This window comes from Aythya ferina, assembly GCF_964211825.1.
Source record: "Aythya ferina genome assembly, chromosome: 3".
Taxonomy (NCBI): domain Eukaryota; kingdom Metazoa; phylum Chordata; class Aves; order Anseriformes; family Anatidae; genus Aythya; species Aythya ferina.
Genome location: NC_140298.1, coordinates 27,963,396 through 27,988,077, shown reverse-complemented (window position 1 = coordinate 27,988,077; position 24,682 = coordinate 27,963,396). Strand labels below are relative to the sequence as shown.

Below are 24,682 nucleotides of genomic sequence, written 5' to 3'. Positions count from 1 at the left end.
CAGAAACTGTTGATGTTCTTACTGCCTATTTCTACAGAACCCTCAGCCAAAATACCACTAATAATATGAACCTTTAATTTCACAGATGAAGGAACTTGGCGTCATCGTATACAACTGCAGCTGCCTCGTCCTGGATTTACAAAGGATATTTGCCCTGTACAGTTCATTAAAATACAAGAATAAAATACCTCCAAGTTGGTCTAAGAGACTATATGGAGTGTACGATACTCAGAATAAACTGACACTGCAGCTGAATGAGACTAAATCAGAAGCTTTTGTGTCGGTAAGTTCTGAAATGAATTGCGGGGAGGGTGGGAAGGGAAGAATCTTATTTATCTCATCAGACTTTTGGAAGACCAGAAATATAACATCTGCTTACTCTCCTAACAGTCTCTTCTATTAAAAAACAGAGTGGTGGGACTGGGTTAGATAGGTCTCAGTAGCATGTATGAAAAAACTCTAATGTCTCTTCACTGATACAGATTTTCAGTTCCCCGCACGAAGTCCATTACATTGTTGTGTTCTCTCTGACATAAGCTGGAGAAAAGGAGTTTTACTTCTACACTTGAGTACCTTTGCTTTGTTTAAAAAAAAAAAAAAAAAAAAAAAAAAAAAGAACGTGTGTTCAGAAAGGCATATAAACCCATTAGAAATTAACAGGTCTACTGATGGAAATTATCATTAATAGGAACATGTGGTGTAGATTATGCCTGTACTTAAGCATTTCTCTCAATTGGCCCTAACTGAAAAAGATGCACATTACTGTCATGTACTTAGCCAGAAGCAGCTATTAACAATGAGACTCATGCAAGTGACTGGAAATTCAGCTACAGAGAAAAGACCACTATGGTTGCCACCTATGCATTATTCTGCTGTCTGGAGAAGTGGTTACTTCAGTAGTTGAAAGCTTTTTAAAAAGTGTTACTTTTTTTTATGGTGCAGAACAAACAAATCACAGTTTATTTTTTTCATTCTGATTTCTGTGACGTTAAATTTGACAGGACTGAAAACTGCTGAAGAACATGTGCATTATTCTTTTTCCTTCTCTGTAAGTGTCGCTTTTCCTCTAGCATTCAGAAAATGATATGGAGGCCTTTCAAATTAGCTGATTTATTTACACTAGCGGATATAAGGTGAATGACTTGGAGTAAATAAATTGTAAATCAGATATCTAAAATTATATATAATAATCTTGATATCAGAACTTGGATTTTTATTTGTGTTATTTCTAAGTATTGCTCCTCTTGACTGTTCCCTTTAGAGCATTCATGCTTCTGTAGAACATTATCTACTTTTATTTTTAAATGGTATTTTGAAACTTCTAAAATTCAAGTAGCAGTCCCTGTGGAAGCACAGTGTGTATTTTTAATGGGAAGAAATGGAACAGTCATCCATCTCAGAAGTGATGTAGCAAAACTGGAAAAAAGTACACAGGCTGATAGAGATAATGGAAGATAGAGTATCTTTCATTTTGGAGATAACGTGAGTTAAAAACTTCAAAATCAGGAATATACTGAAGATGAAAACAGTTACTTACCATTCTGCATAAAACAAGGGGAAACCCCCACCATTTCATTGCCAGGTAAGTCTAAAACAACACAAGGTATGTAGCACACAAGCTGTGTGAGCTACTAGCACAAGATGGTGGTGCAGACAGTCAAATGGGGCAGGGTAACTTCACCTGGTGGGAGAGAGACATGAAAAAGTCAGGAGTCCAGGATTTTAACACTCCTAAAGTCATTCAAGAGACAAAGAGCTATTCCAAAATGAAATGACTGAAAATCTGGAAGTGCCCGAGACAGACAGAAATTAATAGTCTTATGAAGATACATGTACTTCCACTGATTTCGGAGAGTCTTAATTAAGCTAGTCTCCATTAGCTTAAGATTAAGCTAGTCCCTAGACTAGGTTAAATTAGAAAACTGCCTTTTTAACTGATAGCTGAGGAGCTCTGAAATTAATTCCACCTGAAGTAGTTGCCATTACTGGAACTAGCGTGTCAACTCCTACTCCTTTCTAAGCAATCTGTAAGAAATGGAGAAATCCTTCTGAAAGCCATTCCTGCAAGGGTGCACAGTAGTGAAAGCTGGGCAAGGCCAACTTTAAGGGACATGGAATCCTAGACAAAGACAAGTGAACACAGACTTACAGAAATTGCTCTTCTGCATGCAGTTGGCAGAATGTGCACTTCTTCCCTCTGATGTGTTCTCCTTTTCTGTGGGAGACAAAGGCCTCTTGTCTTGAAATCCTATTCAGAAAACAAAAGGAAGGAGTTATTCTACTCAGAAGCTCAGATCAGCTAAGTCCAATACCAGGAGTTACCTGACAACGTAGTCACAGCCAGTTTAGTTACTAGGATATCTATCATAAGAAAAAAAGTAATTTTTCTTCTGTATGAACAGGCTGCAAAATGGGCTTTAATGTAACTAAATGACTTCCACATACGTTGTTCTGACATATACTGTTCTGATGCCATAGGAAAAAACTGCTCACAGTGAGGAGCGCCTACCTACTACTGAACCTACTTGAACAGCCTGGTCTGAATTAGCTCCCTATAGCTACTGCATGAGGACAAGGAAGGAATTTAGAGATCTTGCCAACCAAGGATCTTATTTATCACACTGTGTATCGCAAACATGATGTGCTTTGGGATTGTTAGAGGCCTTGTGCCTGTATGGAGGGAGACAGTGACCATCAAATATGCACCGTTAGGAAACACATTCTCACTTCCTCCTTATGTTAGAGATGTGCCAGGCAGGTGTTCATCAGCACATCAAGTACTGCCCAGCTAATACCAAGAAAGTACTAAAATGACCAGAGCGGGTTGCCCATACCACAAGCAAACTAGTGGAATGCTAACGAATGGAAATGTATCACAAGAGTTACAGGCAGAACCAATGTTTTTCTTCTAAATGTCTTTGGCTTTCTGGTGTTCGTAGTGAATGCATCTGAAAATGAGAATGAGTTAACAATTTTGTTCTTTAGCTGTTCTGGCTGTAGCTTAAAATTTCTATTCAAGAAAATATTGAGCGTAAGAATCATGCAATAGCCTCTTTGTTTCAGATACTAGATATCAAGTATGTTTAACAAAATCACTTTACACTTCTTCGTGAGTCCAAATTTATTCTTTGAAAAATGTATTTTATGTATTTTGCTTTCCATCTTTGTGCTGTGTAAAACAACAAGGACAACATTAAGTCATTGAACTTTTTTTCTTAAGAGTCAGGAATCGTGGCTGTGATGTTGCTTAGCAACAAAATCATCTTCCAGACCAGCTGATAAAACATAGGAGGTTTGGGTTGTTTTTCTTAGTGTTCAGGAATGCATCCAGAATATTGGTCTTGAAATCTTGCTACTGTTAATTTTCTCATATTTTACTAACTTCTTTATCTGTAGTAAATCTTTAACACCAATCAAGGCTTAAGGCACTAAGGTGACAGGTATTGTATAGAAAGAAAAAAAAAGTCAACCCCTCCTAAAGAAAACATAGTCATCTAGATGTCTGAATGCCAACCTTGCAGGTAACAAAGGTGAGGTGGTACAGCAGCAGCAGGCTGTAACTGGCCCCTGCCTGCGCTCTGCGACCAACCTTTAGTAGCCTCTGCTCTCAGGAGCTGCAAGCAGTGTGGCAGCAGCTCCACCTCTTCTCTCTGCTCGGGCAGGAGAGCAGGAGCTCCCTGGCCTCTCTGCTGCAGACAGGTGATCCTGGAAGATTTTGCCTGGCTGCCCTGCTGCCCTAGGCGCAGTGCCAGGTACAGAGTTACTCCATACCTGAAGCTAGATTTTAAAGGTAAGTTTCTTGCAAAACTGCAGCATCTCCCTGCAACAGTGACTGAGCAAATGGTGACTGTGTGGTACTATAAACAGGACCATCTGACAGTAACCAGTCCTGGACCTCTTTGCAACAAAATTCTCTGAAATGTGAAAACTTCAATGAGAGTTTCTGCGCTGTTTTCACGCTTGTGCTGTCTGTGTTTTAACCAGTTATATCTAAATGATGAAGTTTTCAAGGCAAAACTAAGCCTTGAAAAATAAGTCTTTGTATGTTTGAGTACTCCAGCAGAACAGGTAAAGATATATTTAATATTCTCTACTAAAATTCAGAATAGTACCTGCTATCGTAGGAAGTATGAGGGGGGGAAGGAGGAAAAAAATCTATCCCCATGTTTTAAATGCAGTATTTGAATTTTTGCCTTCACAGAATTCACCTAAACTCTTCTGCCCAAAGGACAGAGTCCTGGATATTGAAGCTATATACAATGTTATCGATGATGCGAAACAGTTCGTGTACATAGCTGTCATGGACTACCTGCCGATCGTCATCGACACAAATGCTAAACGGTGAGTGTCCATGTCCAGGCTAGCACACTGTCATAATGCCATTACGAACTGCTGGAGCAAATGAACCCAGAGGAGATTAGTTACCATTGTGGACCAATTTCTTTGGGCCCAATTCTGCTCTTATTGAAATCAGTGAGAGTTCTGCCATTGACTTAAATAGGAGCAGAATTGGGACCTAAGAAGACATTTCCAGTTCTGGGCCCTAAGCTTTGGATCTGCCTATCGAAGGAGATCAGAACTTGTTTAGGCTGACCACCTGCAAGAGACCCAGGAGTCCAAGAACTTGCTTACACATTAATCCCATTTCTTATGCTATTGTATTCACTACCTTGATAACACAGCTACTGCTAGTTTATGAATACCATATACCTATCCAATACAAAGTGGGTGTGCATGTAAGAGAGAAGAAACATGCTGTGAGTTCTCATCTAAAACATGGGAGATGTCATAGCCTTACTGAACTATATGTAAGCTATTTTTGAATTCAGCACAGATTACATTTTAAGTTACACTGTAGTTTGAAGAAAAGAGAAATGTTAAAACCAAACAAAACTAAGTAACTTTTAAACACACAGTTTATATGGACCACTAAAAAGCAGTCATGACCCAAAACTGAAGCCACCAGTGTTCTAAAACCATCCAACTTAGAAGGCAAGTATTCAGTGGTCCCTCTTTCTATTGGTAACGCTTGCTATGAACTGAACAGCTACGTAAGTTTGCTGTTCCATCCGTGCACTTTAATTGAACACGAGGCCAAACTAAACGTGGTTATGTGCTTTTTTCCAGTTTTGCATGAAGGTATGTTTTGTTCTTTCTTTTTTTTTTTTTAATGATTTGACTGATATCAAGTGTAAGCTATTTCAAATCCAGAAGAGGGGTTTTCAGATCAGCTCATTATGTACAGCCTCTGTCACACTGACAGAATCAGCCCTCTCGTTTCTCCTTCATGCTGGAAAGGCTCCTCACATCTAGTACTGCTGCAGTGTTGCAGCTTATATTACCTCCTGCCACATTCCTCCCTTTTTCTTTCTCATGCCTAAACAATTCAGAAATCCATTGGATTAGAGAGCTCCAAGGAAGTCACTTGTGTAAATTCTTTTAACATTTTCCCTAGCAGCATGGCTTTGTGTTTGAGGCACTGCCACAGCTTCCCTAACTTGTCAGCTCCCACGTTGTCTGGCATTGAAGAGCTCAGATTTCATTAGGCTGAATGCCCTGACACTACTGGAATAAAGAAAAAGTGTGTTTTCATTTATCTAATTCTCCCTGTCCTGACCTAGTCTCACCAAGAGTCAGGAATGCAAGGATTGAAATAGCAAGAACAGGCAACCCAACAGGTGGGAGATGAGCACTATGGAGGCCAGTATCCCACTTGTTGAATAATTTCTCCCATCTTGATCAGGAAAAGGTAGCATCCTCCTTAAGCAACCCATCTCCTGCTGCTGCTAACAGATGCAGGCACCATGCACAACTCTCCTTTTCAAAGCAGGAAATTAACAGAAGACATTCCAGTCTTCTGCCTGTATGGTACACCGGCAAAGAGAGAACAGCAGTCAGAGGAGGATTCAGCGTCCCTGTTCCCTTACTTGTGTAAGCAACAGAAAATCCTTCTATCTGGGTTAGGTAAGCAGCACCCTCTAGCTGTAGCTCCTTCTGCTGGTTCTCCCTCCACTGCTCTCAATAGAAGCAGTGATGCAGGAGCAACCTTCCTAGCTATGGGTGGGTGAACACAGCTCAGCTCAGTTGTCCACAGCCTCACTGTCCCCGCAGTGGCAGCGCAGAATGCTACAAAAAGGGATGCTGGCTGATCTGTTCAGTGAGAACAGCATTTCTTGGACAGAAAAATACATTCTAATTTAATTAAATAAATGTATATAGTTCTCTCTGTGATGTCTTCTAGGCTTGACTGGATAAAAACCCTTTAAAAAAAAAAAAAGTTATATGAACATACTGTGTTCTTTCTCCACAGATACTGGCCATATTTAGATGGGAAGATAAGAGAAGCTTTAGTTTTACGAAGTATTAAAGTTCGACTTCTCATAAGTTTCTCAAGAGACACAGATCCCCTTACTTTTAACTTTGTTTCATCTCTCAAAGCTATTTGCACTGAAGTTCCAAGCTGTAGTTTGAAAGTTGTAAGTATAATCCATATTGGTTTGAAATCTTAAGATACTCTCCTGTACACCCCACAAAAATACCAAGAAAACTTCACAACTGGAAAGTATTCTCTGTTTGTACCAAAGCCTTTAAATTTCATTAAATAACATAGGGACTGTAATATAGTGAACTAAAATTATTTCTAGTAGTAACAGACATTGAAATTAAGACAGAAAAATAGAATGATGCCAAAAGGCAGTCTGTGTGGGGGACAGCTTGCATAAAACACTACATCTGGTCTTTCATGGCAAAGCTAGCAGAGTGAACTGTAGCCGTATGTCTTGTTTATGCTGGCTGATAAGAGTAAATGTGACAGCATAAACGTGTTTTAGTCTGGATTTGTGTAACCTTACTGTTCATCTGCATAAGTATCTATTTTTCCTTTACTTAAGTAAAGTATATGAAAAAATAATATTTTATCTTAAATTGAGGTTGCAAATTCAGGATTACAAAATCTAGAACTATTATGTGTTTGCATAAGGCATGCAATCAGAAAGGTGAGAAATAGCTAGTGTTACATGTGTATCAGAGAACAGTGTATATGGTACGTATGGTAAGTACTACTTTAAATTTGATACAATTAATTTTTTTGAAATTAAGGCATACTGCTAGTCAGTCATCTTGAAACAATTTTTATTTCTTTCAGATAACTGTCTTAAGCAATCCCCTAAATTTTTATTTTTTTTCTTGTTGTTTTTAATTGACAACAATTGCAGGGGAAGTGTTGTGTTACACTGTGGTATATATATGTATATATCTAGAAATAGATTTTTGCTTTAAAATACAGTTATTACAAGTTTCTTAAAGTGAGAAGCAACATTGTGTTTTAAGACAAAAACAACATATGACAATGCTTAAGCTACTTCACTTTCAAGTAACTTACTTGTTCCATATTCATTGAAATTTTATGTGTTAAAATTATTTTTATTTAAAAGGCACCTAATGCTGTACATAGTCATATCTATTTCCATTTCCTTAAAACAGGTAAAATTTTTAGTACAGAATTTTCTTGTAAAGAACTGAATGATAGAAGGAAAAGAACAATTTCTAGGCAGAGATATTCTAGCCAGAATCACTGTAGTTAACATAGAAATACAATGATTTCCAGGAAAAAAAAAAATCATAGCAGATTTAAATCTAGTTTTAAAGGTTCAATGCAACTCAGTTGCCTCTGTGCTGTACCTCACAAGTTCTGCATGCTGGTCAAGTCACTGCCTTAGGTAAGAACTGATTAAAGATGGGTTTGGTATAATTAATAGCCTAAGGCTCAGACTTTGCTGGTAACTACTCAATTTTGGCTGAAACTGCACCACAGGCTTCATCACAGCACATATTTACCTCACAGAACATGACAAATGAGCACTTTAAAAAAACATATTAATTTCCTTTGTATTCATCTGTTCTAGCCAGGATCAAAGTATAATAATGTGTGCATACTGGCATGCACAGAAAATACTGTCATGTGCAGGCACATATTATATATGTTTATACACAAGAATTTTCCAATTGTAAGAGAAATTCAAGTTACAAATTCTGATTGAAAACTTAAATTGCTAACCTGTCCCAGTGCCTTAATAATGTTCTGACTGAGATCACACCCTCCCACTCACAAGTTTTCTTGGGGATAACATAGCTGAGTCCTAGAAAGCATATTTAATAACTTCTTTCTTCCCTCTAGCTTTTGTTCCCAGTGGCATGCCTTGCCGTACTTGTCCAGTCTGGTTTATGTTAGCATTAAGAGTTACTGGACTAAACTGACACTGCTTTGAGACTGTAAATTCAATATACATATTCTGAAAAAAGATGAGTTGAGAATTTATGAAGAAGCTTTGTTTAGGGACATAGTAAATGCAGCAAGCACCCAGCCTAATACCAAGGAGTTAAACTGCATACCAAATTGCTGCTCCTTTAGGGATCTCTGTCCTGCTCCCTGCACTGAACCAAATGGGACCATGTAATTTAAACTTCAGTCATAAAGGGTAAAGTCAAGGTGAAGTGCTCATTGGCGTGTCTCTTGGGACCTTCATTTTAGTACTCACGTTTTGTGTACTTGGCATTTGAAGCACATCTTCCATGCACGAAAGCAGAGTCTAACTCCCAAAGGTGTTTTAGAAGTGGTCCAGCTCTGTTGCTTACAGTGCTGACCAGAGGCAGGTGGATGCTTCTCAATGAAGCCTAACTGGAGTACAGCAACATCAAGAAACTGGAACCCAGGTAGGAGTGCCATGGACCAGGCATACGGATCTATGGCACAAACCATTCTTGAGCCGCCAAGTGAAAACTGTACGGGTATATTCATGCTAGGTTAAGATAGGAAAAGAAACAGAACCTTTTGCTAGTTTTCAGGAAACCAGAAATACCAAAATACAGATGTTCTGTGAGTCAAAAAAAAGTGCTGTATATTAACTATGAAACCTTTGCTCCCAAGCACCAACTGAACTTTGAAGTTCTAAACTCCTAAAATAAGGATGGAAAAGATGAATGAAACTTTAGCCAAAGGTGGTGGTATTATTATCATAGAATTTCTGCTGAAGATACACAGTAGAGAACATTAGTCTGTGCTACTACTTACTGCTGGTGATGGTTTACTTGCCTATCAAAGCTACATTTGTGTACTCTGCTTGTGAGGGCAGATGCAGCTCCCTACTGTTATCTGCATTGTCAAGGAATTAATGACTTGTCTGCTGTTGCTGGAGAACACACATTTTCCAGCATTCTATTTTTTTCTGCCTGAAGCTGAAATCTTCTCTTTTATAAGCTTATACAATAGGAAACTGGCATGTGATTTTTCAGTTCAGCACATCTGTCGAATCTCTCTCATCATCACAACTCTAAGCTTCTATGATGATTGTGCTTGGCTTTTTTTTTTTTTTTTCTTCTTTTCAGCAGCAGCAGAATACGCAACTTTTGCTAAATCTCATAACCCCAGGAAGAGAGCTTATTGTGTTTTGTTTCCTGGCATTGAATAGTTTACCTATTTGCAATTTTTAGACTAGTTCCTACAATAATAGTCAGTTACGCAGCAGGTTGCTTCAGCTTCCAAATCACCAGGAAGAGTTAATGTCCTTGAAGGACACCCTATGGCTAACTATCTCAGTTCCTGTTCTGTTGTGCAGAGAATAACATGAACATTTCTTCTGGCTTTATCCAGTAATTCAAGCCGTTCTCAGATCCATCTCCAACTTGCTAAGTACATAGTTCCTGTCAACCGTACACGCTTGTATAGGAGTTCCTCAGGCACACGGAGCAGGTGCAGTGTACAGCCACTTTCATCAATAATGTATCATGAATTAGATTTGTTCTGAGGCTCTACACCATAACCTCAATCAAAGTTTCCAAGTCATGCAGTAAATATTTAATTTCTACTTCATCATGTTATTCTCCACTTCTGTTTTTGGAATCTGTGTCTAGCTATTAATTTTCTCGATGAAACAAACATTACTGAGTATTGTGCTGGAAAATCTTCCTGTCTGGCACTGAGCCAGTTAAGGAGTACATTACAGCTCCTCAAAACAGATCTATCAGGCATCACACTTCAGGGTAAAACAAATGCATTTTTCTCTTGTTGTCTGCTAAATCTGGTCTTTGCCTATGGGGTTTTGAAAAGTTTCTGAGACTGGCATCGTTTTCAACGGGAAACTTGCCAATGTGCCAGATAAAGGTATGAATTCAACTTGTCTTACCTGGAAGAATGTATCCTGAAGCAGACTTCAAATGCCAGGGCTTCTTGATGAATGTGGAAATGAACTAAACAAGTTTGTCTCTCATTATGCAGAACACAACTTTTTTTTCTCTTCATTTTGTAGCCTTTATTATCCAGCATTGTATTGCTTATAATATGCAGTAGCTATTTACTTTGTATACTTAACAATGTATACCAAATATCACAAACTATGAGAATTTAGTATGAAATGCAATGTGCAGTACTTTATGAAAATTTATGCTCGCCTTATAACCCTGAGCTGTTCTGTAGCACTAACTTATTTTCAATAAAGAGTAGAAGAGCAGAATATATTTTTTCTGCCCATGACAGAATGGTTCTTATTAACCTAAACTCCAATCTATTTAATGGCAGAAATTCTTTGACCTTGAAGAAGAGAATGCATGTTTTCTTAAAGAACAGAAGAATGCTTCCCTTCCCAAACTAAACCGTAACAAATATATGGTGACTGATGGAGCTGCTTACATTGGTAAGTAACCACATCTCAAGAATATTCGTTAGCCAAAAAGCCTTCAAAAATACCCATTTATGAATGAGGAATCTACATCTGATATGCTTTTTTAATTACAATACCAGTCTAATTTCTCTGGTAACCTGGATGAAGCCTGAACCTTGAACCAATTGTCATTTAAAAATTCTTAAATTTATTTTTCCTATCTATCAGTTTCTCAAAAGCATGCTTTTGAGACTACTGCTTTCAGTAGTTAAAAATAAACTCAAAAGAAAAATACAACATACTTTATGAAGTAAGAATAAATATGATGATCAACATATTACTGGTTTCTGCAATTCAGCAAAGGTGGACTCTCTATTTCCCATGTCATTGATAAACCTATGGCAGATTAGTAAATAAACCTAGTAAATACTCCACAAATGGCTGTTACTTTCCAACGTCATCTTATTCCATTTTACCTATAATGACATTTCAGACACCCTCCTTTTATTAACGATAGATATGTCTAATTGGTATTTTGGGTTAAGGTACATTTAAATGAAGTCTCTTCATGGCACCTAGCAGGAGTTCACTGTCAGTCAAATGCTAACTGAATGCACACGATAAAAATTTACATATATATGCATACATAAAGCTGACTGAGCTGTGCTTGAGCTGAAGGATCAAAAAAGGGCTACTAAATTAAAAAGTAAGTTACAAGATTTTGCTAAGTCAAGGAGAAAACAGGCATTCAAATATGTTTTCGTTGCCAGCTTACTCACCCTGACTTACTGCAAGGGCTTAAAGCCAGTAGTCTCTGAGGGAGTTGGGGCGAAGAAAGCCTGCAAACACAGAAGCAAGTCAACGCACACAGATGAAGAGTAAGACAATCACAAGTAGCATAGAGAGATGACCAAAAGATCCTCTGAAAAGCTCACATTGATGGGCTCTTAGCATGCACCCACCCCTCTCAATCTACCCAAATCTCTTTTCACTTCAAGTAGCTGACCTTATTCCTCTCTGGTCTCTTAAGTACCAAAGCTCCAAAATCATCTTTTTACTCCATTTTAAATTCTAATACCCAGATCAAATTTCATTACCTTATGAAGTGTCTACACAGTATGGGTTCTTAGCTGTTTTTGTTGTGGTGGTGGCTTTTTCCCTATATATATGTATATAAACACACACAGATGTAAGGACAAAGAAATAAAGCTGTGCAAAAGTAATACAAATACATGTTAAGGACCTGATTTACCTTCTACTTGAAAGCATAGTAAAAAAGGTCCCTTAAAGAGGTTTCAATTTACCATCTTTGACAACTTCAGAATTCTTAACCTTTCATATTGAAGTAGCTTAAGTGATTCCCAAAGAAAGGGTATAAATTTCTCAAATACATTCAAGTCTTATAAACGTTCAGACATTCTGTTTTGATAGATTGCTCTATTAACAGCATTTTTTCTCCAAAAAACTGCATATATTACAAATGTAGATCTTATATAGTTATGAGTTCTGGAGAAATACGAAGATGTAAATTAAACACTTGGTTTACCTGTTTTCCATTAATCCAGTTACCCTCTTTGATTTGCTACCATCAGCATCTGAAAACCTTATTTATTACGTTATACTTTGACAAGGTGGGTAGTAACCAGTAGAGTAAAACAATAAAACCTGTTTCAGTTTTCTGAAATATCTGTCAAGAGGTAACCTAAAATATCTAGTGGTTTGGTTCAGCATTATGGAGCAACCACTATTCATCCATGTACTTTAATTTGTTTATAAAGCCCCAAAAAATTTTCATTTTCGGAACCAAAAAGGTTAATGGGTAAAGTATATGGAGTTTCTTTTTGTATATATACATATATATACACACACTATATATATATACATACACAATACACAGAAAGCAAGAGCAAATTAGTTTTGAATGATTACTTTTAAATAAAGAACTTGTTTTCACTCATTGTATATTCCTGCCTTTACTTGTAGGTAATTTTGATTGGGTAGGAAATGCATTTACGCAGAACGCTGGAGCGGGCCTTGTTATCAACCAAGCAGATGCGGGGAACAGCACAAGCATCATAAAGCAACTCAAGGCTGTTTTTGAAAGAGACTGGTATTCACATTATGCCAAAAGTTTACAACCAACAAAAATCCCAAACTGCTTTAATCACAAACTTAATAAAGCAACATCAAATAAGACTGCCATGAGCAATGTGAATTAGAAAGAAAGACTATTTTACTGTTTAGTACAACAATGAAGAATTACAATGGGTGTAGCCCTCTTTCATATTTACAGACAAAAGACTTAAAAAAGAAAAAAAAAAAAAAGGTTGATTGGGGGGTGTTTTTAGGAAAAAGCACACTTATATAAAATATCTAAACTATATTCTCTATATTAAGACTTTCAAATTTGTTACTTCTGACACTGAATGTCAATTTTTGCTTCCATGTTAATTTTAACATTCCTCATTTGGACTTAACAGAAACAGAAGATTTGATTGAGGCTGTTTTCAGATTTTTGCTAATTGCCATCCTGGCTAGAATGAATCTGTGACAGAACTAAGATCCTAGCTATGAAATGGCATTCCAAGATCAGTTATTATTGACATACAAGTAGATGGTAGGTTTACCCTATTAGAAAAGACAGAAGAATAAGCAAATATTCACCTATACAAATCATCCCCTTTAAATAAATATCCAGTCGTGTAAGTCTTTTCTAGTTTTGAACATTTAGTTAAAGTATCATCTTTTCTAAATAGCCTTAAAATACATTACAGTTATGGTACTGGTAGTTCATCTCCTAAGAGAATAAGAAGGTTTTGAGGGACTGGTGTTGGCCTAATCAAATTCATGATAATCCCTAAAACCTCTCAGATAAATAAATTTTCAAAGTAATATGAATTCATTTCAACGTTAACAGTTATTTCTAATTATAGTATTATCTAACAATGCACATCTCTGTATTAAAAGCAGAGAACTAGAGATTGCAAGAAAAATCAGTCCAAGAACAAATTTTTCCAAAGGTAAAAGTTTGTCAAGTGTATAGAATAAAAATAAAAATGAAATACTACTTTTTGGGAAAGTCAAGGGTTGAGCAAAATTATGCAAAAATTGTTGTTAAATGATGAATATATTCATTTTCACACATTTTTTCTTTCCTGTCACATAAAAAAATTGCAAAATGGCTTTTTTTAAATGTTGTCCACATAGGCAAATACATCAGCATAAACTGAACCACGAGGCCTTCATTTGGGCCACAGTTTCAGTTGGTATTAACAGGCACCTCTACAAACACAACTCAGTTGCACTGAGATGCAACTGTTCTGTAAAAGTGTGAATTTGCTCTTTAAAAAGATTCTTTTCCAGAACTGTATTAGCTTAGTTTCTTAATGAAAATGTTTCATTACTATCCTGCTTCTGCTGAAGAAATACAGCCACGAAAGCAAACTGCATTCTCTATTTTGTTAATAATTCATGCAACTATTTCCAAATGCAGACTGCTCTCACCCGGCTGTATATTACAGAAGGCACGCTTTGAAAGCAGTGGGTTAAGAGATACCAAAATCAAAAATGTCCAAATGGATAATTTTAATCTTAAAACCAAGTTAAAAAGCCACCTTGACTTTCAACATAGAAGTTTCATTGAAAAATGAAAAAAAAAGTTGATTTTGTTTTAAAGTAAGTACAGTTTAGGAAATTAGGAAAAGGTAATGTATGCACAACTTCAAAATACTACTTTGCCAGCAAGAGATGGAGACACACCATGAAACTGGTTAGGACTACAAAAGGCACACTTTTAACAAACACTGTGCATCTTTTGCAATTTCCCAGAAGTATATCATCTTACTGGAAAGAATGAAAAAAAAAATTAGCTGTCAACGTTTACAGAAAAGATTCTGCACAGCTCTAATGCTGAAGAACATTTGATAATATTCAGATAAACCCACGCAATTTCTTAGACTTCCCTCCTGCAGGACAACACATATTCTGACATTTGTATAAGAAACAAACAAACAAATCTAAAAAGAAAAAGGTTACCTGAGTCACTTTAAGGACGAGATCTTTGGAAAGAGAAAATTTTGCATTTTCTTTCTTCTGTATATAACTTTAGTATACGTATTGCAAGACCGATAGAGATTCCCTAGCACGAAATCTAAGGTGTTTTTTAATTATTATTATTAAATTAAGATACATCCAGATTCATTTCTGGTGAAACTCTTATCAATTTTAGCCACTAGTTACATCACCAAATGAATTTAGCCTTTGGAGTCAATACAAAAAAAGGGAGCGAGGGGGTTAAAAACTGCTTGAGATAGTTATAAATTTTCTGAGAGAACAGAAATGGTCCCAATGGATGGGTGATCTTAAAGCTCGAGATAAATTTACTACCATGTTTTCACTAAGATTAAAAAAAAAAAAAAGACACCCACACCTCCCCACTTTTCAGAGTTCTTAGTTGTAGCACCTGATGGCAATAATATACAAGAAGAATCAACATGATATTTTTCCCTCTTGTATTATCTGATATTAGGAATGTGTTTTTAAAATGACTTTTTGTACAAGTAATGAAGAATCTCAGTGCAACAGAAATTTGTCAAATGCTAAAGGTAATCTGTCTTTTTCCAAATCAGTATTTAGTGATGAGATTAGACTGTGGAGTTACCACTGACCTTCTCTTTAGTATAGCAAATGAACAATTCAGATATAGTAATTTCACTGAACTGATACAATACATTAACTGAGGCCCTCAGTTAATAACTGCATGCTTACTGACTTGAACAAATTCTGGTGCTTCAATGACCCTCCTCCCCCCCGGGAAAAAAAAAAAAAGCTGATACGTAAAAGTACTTTTTAAAAGTAGTAGTACATTCTGTTTTTATGATGGAATGGTCGGGGTTTTTCTGAGTAATTTTAATGAGAGATAGTGAAATGTTGGTCAGCCATCCTACAGCCGGACTAGCAGACTCAAATTTAACTTTGTATAATGTATGGATTGCTATTATAATAGCTATTTACAATGGCAGCAGCTCCAAAGTAGTACAGAAGGCTTTGCTCTGTTACATTAGCCAAAAGACAAAGTGCATCCTTGGACTTCAGCAAGTTGGAAATTAATGAAAAAAACAAACAAAAAAGCAGATTCTTTTTTAAAACTGTTACAGCCAATTATTTGTTTTAGGTTAGCATTATTCCCATTTAACTAGATTTGCTACAGCAGCCTCAATTCTGGCTTCAGCTCCTTCTGTCAATGTAAATAAATCCGTAGCAAATCCATTACAGTTATTTCACATTGGTTTAGCAGGGATCAGTGTGGACCAGTTCCCTCTTGCTTTAGTTCTTCTGAATATCACCATTGCACAGCAAATTTCTAACCTTAACAGGAATTTGCATTCCGTAGTTTCTCACAGACCTCGCAGGCATAAAATCCAAAAGATGCACTTTCTCTAACCCCCTTCTAACTGGTATTGGTAACTCTGTCATATTAAAGGCAATTTCCTAAACAGAACGGCTTTATTCTTAAAGAATACAGACTGTAACCGTTGTTTGCTGCAAACATTTACTAGTGCCTTATTCATAGAAGTTTTTGTTTAACTGTTCCTCACGTGAAGTCCTGCTAACATCTTGTATCTAGTACTGAAAGGCATACAGCAAGCTTCCTAAGAAAGAAGACTACACATTGTGATGTTTACAGATTGGTACATAGCTCTAGAGTCACAAAAAACAAACGTGATATGTTGGTTCAAACCACAAGCACTTAAACCCAAGCATTTTTATCCAAATGCAGTTCCTTATTTCACAAATTACTCCTGCCTTTATTATCAACTAATCTACAACATGATTGAAGCAGTCTGTACTGCCAAGGTGTAAAAATAAATAAAATCCCAGTTCTCCCAACACCTGGCTGGCAGCAAAAGGATCACCACAGAAATTCCTTTCAGCCAAGGGTGAAGCCCAAATCTCATATACACCAGTTACTTTACAAATCTCACATGTTATGCCTCAAGCTGTTTTGGGCAGGCTACTACTTTTTTCTGCCTTGTGCATGTACTCTTATTTATCACGCTGCAAGCCAAACAACAAACAGGTATTTGGGGCTTTGCTGTTGGGAGTCTTTTTGGTGGTAGGGGAAGGGCATTGTTTTTGTCTTTAACACAGGGAGAAAAAAGAGGCAATAGAGTGGGCATAAAATTTAAGCATTCCCCTTAACTAGTATCTGCAGTTACTTTCATGTTCTCTGTGAAGAGCAGAGAAGCAGCATGATGTGCCATGATACAATGGCCATAACTGTAACCTGACAGGAATGGACTTAAGTTTTTGTTTCTATTTGTTTTTTCTCCTCAGCATTTTATTTTTTTTTTCTAAGAAATGCATATTTCAATGTGGGGTCTTGCTGTACAAGGTTTTACAGGGCCCAGTATTCCTTCCAGCAAATCCAGGCTCTAGAGATTGTTCAGGGGAGAGCAGATAAGAATAAAGTAAATAGAAATGCTCAGAATGCTACTTTCAAGACCTACCTGTTACTTGAATTCCTACTAGCTACCTAAATTATTTCTACTACATTTTGAGTTTTACATAGATAAAAACTGAACTAAGCTCTGTGTGAATGCTACCTGCCATTTAACCCTAAATCTGAGGAGAAATCCAGAGAATTTCTATGTTGATTTTTTTTGTGACTTTAGTATGTACTTACTGAAAAATAGCACAGACCTTCTGAGTAAGATGGTAACACATCAGCTGGCTATTCCAGATTTTCAAACTGAAGTCATTTATAAATATCTTCCTCCTGAATATCATGCACTTGACTCCTGAGACTGGCCTTATAGAGAGCTCTAAGACATCTTAACCATTCTGGACTTCAAAATTAACCCTTCATTTTAACCCAAAAACACTAACAACATGTATAATATGTTCCGAGAGTGACTTCTGGCACTGTTTTATTTCCACTCCTAGTCTTTTTATACATATATGTCCATGTTTTTTTAATCACAATCCAATCCATGCAACAAGATTGAATCCTTGGTAATTTTTAAATTCACATTGATACCTGCCCGTTGTAAACATACAAGTAAATATATTCCACTTTTAACACGTGTACACTATAGGAGCTCAGATGATACTTTAGAGGGATTGCTTTCTTAGCAGTAATTTTTCCACTGCAAATACTGCTGGACATTACTTACAAATTTTTCAGTATTGAATCAGGTTGCTCTTGCATCATCACATTGCACAAATGCCTTAGAAGCTTGCCAAACTAGCATATAGAGAAGACCTCATCCAAAACAGTTTAGACAAGGAAAGAACTCACATGCTTTGCACTGAGCAGATGCTGAAGTCAGTAGATGAACCTGAGAGAGCTGCACAATTATCTTGAGATTGGGAATTTTCAAAGAAACAGAACAAGGAATCTAGCTGTCCTGAGCAGTTCCAACAGGATAACTTAATTTGGGTTTTCATGGAAACATGTTTCTATGCCACTTCAATACACTGTAACCGTAAAAAAAAAAAAAAAAAAATTTTTTTTTTTTTTTAATTCAAAATATATGTGTAGGACCAAAATTAAGCCACTGTGGCCTACTTCTGAATACCTTGTTAAAACTAAGATTTTTAACAGTGCAGTGCAATTCTAGCTGTGAATTATTCTACTACAGTGAATGGACTTGGCTGTATTTTGCTCACAACAAATTCTACACTGGAATTTTTTTCTTAGAATAAACCAATTTTTTTTTTTTTAGGTTAAACCAATCTTTTTAATTCTGTAAAAAGAACATGCTGGTATTCCCTTTAATAACAAAAATACAGTTGATTGAAGCTACAAAACAAAACAAAAAAAAACCATGCTCTAGTAAAGTGGACAACTGTAGCATTCCAGAGGATTCTTTTGTGCTTATACTGAAAAGTTCTAGGTTTCATGTTAACCAATGTGAATAATGTAAATTATCTTTATCATGATGAAGTTGCAAGAACACATCCTGGGCACTGCATCACACATTGTAATAGCAGTCCCTCCCTCAACAGCTTAAAATGTAATCAGGGTAGAGAGAAAGGTTGGAAAAATAGCCAGAGTCAAACCAACTTGAAGCAGTCATGAATTAATCAATCAATCAATCAGCCACTCATTAATTCATGAGTTAACAGACCAGGTGCTGGCCTAAAAGCTCTGGGCTAACTTCTCACTTTGCTTTTTCCCTGCAAAATCCTGCATTTTAGTCACTTGCCCTTCTTTTCTTCATAAGTGGATTCCCATGATTAGTTTTAGAATGACAGGAAGGAAACTAACTATTACAAGCTTAAGATGCTTAATAACAGGAACAGGAGCCCATAAAGTTCTATGTAGCAGGCACTGAGAAGAAAAGCAATACTAGAAATGGGGCTCCTCGTATAGTAGCAGTCCTTAGCACTATGTAAACAAAGGCTTTACAACACTGCACACACCTGCTGTGCTGCGTTCATATCATATGCAGCAGTTGTGTATGATCTCTTGCTGTACAAACACAGTCAAGTTGGACAGGCAAATCTCATTCTGAAGTAATACAACAGTGAAAAATAAGAGCAAATATCAGTCCATCAAATCTGACACATTGATCATGTTTTGTTTGTGTTTGTTTCCCCCCCCCCAAAAGAAAAAAAAAAAATGCTGTGTAAAGCTTATAAATGACTTACAAGCTAGAACTACATTTTCAACTCTAAGGGGCTTCATGGGGTTCTTCATGAAGAAAGAATTTCATGGTAAAGATTAACGGCACAGATCATAATGTGTAGCATTATATAAACAAGACAGTAGAGAACACAATGAGAAACTCTTCAAATATAAGCATGGAGCCACATTTTAACAACTGACTTGCAAACAAATGTTTTCTAAAAGATTTGCTCAGTATTCTATCATACCACATTATTCCTTACCTTATACCTGTTTGTTTTTTTTTTTTCTTGAAACTTGGGAACCTTGACAGAAAAGCAGGATGCTTCTGAAAGCAACAGTTGTCTCCTTCTAAAGGTTGGGCAGCTATTCTTGTTATCTCACTTGCTCTCTCTGTCTTCTGCTCCTTTAGCAACCCATTCCAGTTTTTCCACTTGTCATTGCCCAAGGAGCAAGGAAAAACTATTTTTATTTGCCTGCTTCTTATGGAAACTGTGGGCTGCTCAACAACCTTTTGCCCTTTCAAAGATCCCTTACATAATGTGATACTAGAGAAGGGAAAAAAGGAGCTCAAGCACATGAGAAAGGTGCCTCACAGTTCTTCACCTGGACAGACACATATGAATAATGTGATATGTAATAAATGTGACAATGTAATAAAAGGTAGGGGGAAAAAAAAGCTTGGCAAATTTTAAATGAGGCTAAGTATTACCTGGTGACATAAATACCTCTTGTTAGTCTCACTTTATTCTAATGTCAACTGTTTTTTAACATACAGACAGATTTGCAATGCGTGAAATGTGCAGTTAGCTTTAGCACAACCACGTGAGAGGACCCTTGTCTTTAGGAACTTAATTAGTTCCTTCACTTCGCGAGAGGGGTTGAAGAGGCAGGTACAAACACAGACGTTCTCTCTCCTCTTTCCAAGAACATTTGAATTGCTACTAGAAGTAGAGCTTATAAAGTTTCTAGAAAAAGCAAAGGCCTTACCCATCCAATGTCTGTTCATTCACAAAAGGCATTACAGTCCTGTGGAACTTGGTGCTCAAAGCTTAGTAAAACCTTCTTTATAGCCAATGGACAGATTTCTCTACAGAGCTCCTCTTCTTCCTTCCCACCATACTCAAAGCAGCTGTGACACCTGCTATTAACAATCTCCAGATTCTTTAAATTCCCAGGGTAGATTATAGAACTTCCCCTGCAAAAAGAAAAATAAATGGCAGATTCAGTAAGAAACCCTAAGAACCTAGTGCAAATATTAAAATGCCTACAGAGTCAGGATCAAAACTAAGCATATTTTCATTTTTGCCAAGATTTAAAAAATAAACGAGAGTTGGAAAAAGAATGGGAGGCCAGTGTAGTACTCAGATTAAAGAAGTTGAAATTTCTAAAAAAAATACTGTTATATTTCTGGAAAGCCCCCACATCTGAACTGCTGCTCTTAGTATGTCAGAGATGCAGTGAAGACTCTGAATCACCAGATCTGTCATACAAAGTTTTGGCAACAGAAGTCTTATGCCCACCTATGGATGTGTATAGCCTAAAGGTCCAGCAAAAAAAGGATGTTTCTATCTGTACAAACCCTACTGTCAAATAATCATCAAAAAGCCAGTTCTCACAGTATTTGTGTCTTCAGATGTCAACAGAGAAATCTTAGGTAACAAGTCTGGAGAAAAAGCAGAAAAACAGCTTCTGTAGCAGCAAGCCAGCTGTAACACACTGTGAGCCCATTTTCCAGGTGTCACTTAGTCGATGCAGTAAAAGCACTCAGATGACCCCGTGTCCATCTCAAATTCTGGATGTCCCCATACCAAATTCCAGATGTGATGTTGAGGCTCCACACACGCAGAAGCGAGTATGTCACAGGAGCTAGACACATCTCTAGCACAGCGCCTTCTGCTGCCTTCCTCTTGCGAGACAGATGGGAAGCAGTACAGCTCTGGCTGGTAAGGGACACATCTCCTTCGCTAGGGAATGGGAATACGCACACGCTAAGAGAAGGAGAGAGACTCAAAATAACAGATTACAAAAGCAAACTCCTGGCCACCGCCTACCAGTACATTACGGTAACAGATTCTGACAGCACATACCAAAGCCATCTACTCGCCTTTTCATTCCCATGTACGAGTGTGCCAAAGCTCACTTTTTTAACAAAACAAAGGGCAATGCTTCTCTCTGAACTAAATGCTCCAGGGAGGATTACACTCTCCTCTTCCAGCAACCACTGCCCCCAGTTCTTCCTTTTCCACACTCCCCTTTTTCATTAGCCAATGCTTCTGCTCCCTTCCTCCCTCTCTGCCCATTATCTGGCTTTTTCCTTATCAAGCTATTACTTCCTATGTGCTATTTTTGTAGGAATCTTTTGCTGCTTTCTACACAGCGACGAATCCCCACTGCCTGCATCTTGGGTGTTGTGACATCCTGCAGTATCACTTGTACTAGCTTTACTTGAAGTGCCAAGAAAAAGGAAGCACATGCACATATTGACTAAAGACACCAAAAAATCTTTGTTACTATACACAAAGATAAGAAAAAGCAGAAGGTAGGCATTATGGAAAAAAATATCTGCAAGGGGAAAAGGGTTTAAGTCATAATCTTCACTCCACTTTGCCTTGGCATGTCCAAAACCAGGCTCTAGAGCCCAATTTTTCAAACCTCACACACCTTAACACAAGCCTTGCCTCCGAACTTTCTGTTCGCTGTTGGCTTGGGGTCACGCACCAGGCTGGCGTGCCAAGCTAGGCAATAACAAGCAAGTCAAAACCACAGACAACTTCAAACCACATATCCCCAACTTTACCCTCCAGGTGCCCTTCGGCCACAGAAAGGGTCTAATCTAGGTGCTGATATCTTGCGATATCTAAGTGCTTGAAGCTCTCTGCTGTACAGGAGTAAATGAAGACAAGAAAACCTCTCTGTGGGTGTGACTTTGGCATTGCATTGTATTCTATTTCCATAAACAACCTAAGAGTAGCAGGAGTCCTTTGTAAGGTTTGCAGGGCAGGAAGGGTATGTACTATATGAGTTTACTACTGTACTTCCTCTGATGGGGGTGAAATCTCAAATAGAAAAACCTGTCTAAACTTATTTTGAAAACTGCATGGCCAGCTTATGCAGTAGCTAGATATGTGGCAAGGTTGCAGTGTTACTCTCTAAGGAGAATACAGTAAATATGCTTATATTTTTTGTTTAATTCAAGCGTTGTGTAGTCTCCAAGCTCTACTATGAGAAGTATGGTAACTTCTCATTATCCTTCAAACACAGTATTTATCACAGATGTGTACAATACGGTGGCATAGCTTAGGCCTGTTATATAGGTCAGTATCTGCAATGCACATGAGAACATAGTTTGCCACTGCAAAGGAGACTGGCTGCAAAATCTATTTTGGATAACCCAATTTATATTTAAGAAAATCAATGTGTGGTCATTTCTAGAACTGTGAATAAGGCAACTGCTGCATGCTTGTATATTTGATGAGTTTTATTATACTATATCCTTATATGAATGCCTATGCAGTGTAAATGCTTTAATATAAGATACTGAATTTTTTTTACATATTATTTTCTAAATGATGCTACATTTTACTGCATGTTTGTCCATATTCTGCATTGGTACACAGTGCAAGCAGGAAGACACAATTTTAATAACTCACACAGAAGCTCTTCAAATCCATTACAAAACCACGTTCTTATGTAAAGACTTTTAACTTGGCAAGAATTGTGCTTCCTTTAAACAATGGGCTTGGTTCATAGCAATACCTGTGTAATTAACGTTTACTTAAAAAGTCACCGAGGACATGGGGCTATTGACTGATGCAAACCAGTATGACAGTACATTTTGATACCTTTGAAAATGTAACTCATCTGCACTTGTTAGGAAAGCAGATGACCCGTCCTGATTCACTTTGAAAGCTAATATTCTAGTTTAAAATGTCCAAAACTGAGCAATTACTGTGTTTCATGCTGCAGAATGATAGGCAACATAGATATTTTTTTTTTTGAAAACGACTTTCTCTTGAACTTAACTCTCTTAAAGTGAGTGAGTTCATGTTATTTGTCTGTGAGCTGGGCCCACTGTTTACAGCGTTACTATATGTAACCAAAGGTCAATGTACTTAACTGAACTGAGCAGATTCCTGCTTTGGAAGAAATAAAAAAAGAGGCTGTCTTTGTTTTTGCTGGGGTTTGGGGTGCGAGGGGGTGTTGCTTGGTGCAGAAGAGTGTTGCTGCTGTACCAGTACATTTTAAACATAAAGAAATCACTGGCTGAAAGACCAATGGTTAAAAAAGCATTGTCAGTGTTTCAAAGTGGGTAATATGTTATACCGCTGCAAACTAAGTTACCAATGATACAACACTAAATGAAGAAAAAAAACAATGCATTAGTTTAAAGCTATGTAAATATTTATTTTAGTGCCACAGCATCAGAGCTGTCAGTTTTCACTGCTTTGATATCCAAGGATTCCTATTACTACACGAATGTATTTCACAAGCTTCATTTTTCAGTTTCAATACTTTCATGCAAAGCAAAGTAACTCCTATTTCTTTGTACTGCACTGAAATAAAAAAACCTCGTTTCAGTACATAATGCTTTTCCTATTTTCTTTGTGTTCCATCTCGGTCAGTCTGTTTCTGTGAGCACTGAATCCCAGCCCCAGCCCCCAGTCTCCCGTACCCCCCAGACTGGAGGCACGCCCCAACAGGCAGCTGGTGCCTCCAGCTGAGATGCACAAGGGATGCACAGCGCTGGCACACCTCTGCCACCTCCACAGCTACTGGAACACGGGTCTTCTGTATTGTGTTTCAGGCTTCAGACACACAGAGCACACCTGAAGCACATTTTTAGGCCCATCAGTCTCTCCATCAACCATGTTCACACTAAGCAGACCCAGCCTATGAAGCAGTCTTGTTGGCTATGTCTACATTAGTAAAGAGGACAGGGGCACAATACAAGCTCGAACAGTACCTCGTGTCTTTTCAACTCTCCGTTAGCATTCTCTGCCTTCCTGCTGGCCCACAAGCGCTCTTCCAGACTGCGCCCATACGAAGCATACTGGGGCAAGACATACTGGTGACCGTCCCTGATGCAGTCTGGCCACAGCTCCCCTGGGGAAGAAGAGGGAAAGCACAGATTAGGCAACTGTTAATTGGCATCACTCAGCTATACAGCCAAGGCACCACTCCTCGCCTCTTCACGTTTAGATGTGACTATTCACATTCCTGAAATTACACTGGCCAGATCTGAACCTGTCAGATTCCTGGTGTTAGGCAAGGGCAGCCTTCTGCAGGACACCATTTACCTGTGAACACTCCAACCCAGCAGGGAAATCCATTTTTGCATTTCCAATTCATCCCTGACTAACCAGGACAATCAATTGCTACCAGCTGCCCCATT

At 37.7% G+C, this 24,682-nt stretch overlaps 2 protein-coding genes across 25 annotated transcripts in view; one reads left to right on the top strand and one right to left on the bottom strand.

Moving 5' to 3' along the window:
• The window catches only part of PLD5 (phospholipase D family member 5), a 317,026-nt gene extending 300,226 nt beyond the window's left edge, over positions 1-16,800 (top strand). For 15 of the 16 annotated variants that reach the window (XM_084515097.1, XM_084515090.1, XM_084515086.1 and 12 more), the window contains 5 exons: positions 86-283; positions 4,202-4,341; positions 6,311-6,476; positions 10,574-10,688; positions 12,639-16,800. In XM_084515097.1, coding sequence (XP_084371223.1) covers positions 86-283; positions 4,202-4,341; positions 6,311-6,476; positions 10,574-10,688; positions 12,639-12,874 — 855 coding nt within the window. In that variant the 3' untranslated portion in view covers positions 12,875-16,800. Of the gene's footprint in view, positions 1-85; positions 312-4,178; positions 4,342-6,310; positions 6,477-10,573; positions 10,689-12,638 lie in introns of all 16 variants that reach the window. The other variant, XM_084515095.1, reaches the window with a different exon arrangement.
• The window catches only part of LOC311434741 (uncharacterized protein), an 80,268-nt gene that overhangs the window by 9,951 nt on the left and 45,635 nt on the right, over positions 1-24,682 (bottom strand). For 4 of the 9 annotated variants that reach the window (XR_014691695.1, XR_014691696.1, XR_014691699.1 and 1 more), the window contains 2 exons: positions 24,254-24,393; positions 20,019-21,254 (listed from right to left, as the gene is read on the bottom strand). Coding sequence is in view for 1 of the 9 variants with exons in the window: in XM_084515116.1 (XP_084371242.1) it covers positions 20,435-20,485; positions 21,099-21,254; positions 24,254-24,393 (347 nt within the window). In the remaining 8 variants the exon portion in view is untranslated. Of the gene's footprint in view, positions 1-1,537; positions 1,682-2,149; positions 2,249-17,562; positions 18,135-20,018; positions 21,255-24,253; positions 24,394-24,682 lie in introns of those variants that run through there. The other 5 variants (XR_014691700.1, XR_014691702.1, XR_014691692.1 and 2 more) reach the window with 5 other exon arrangements.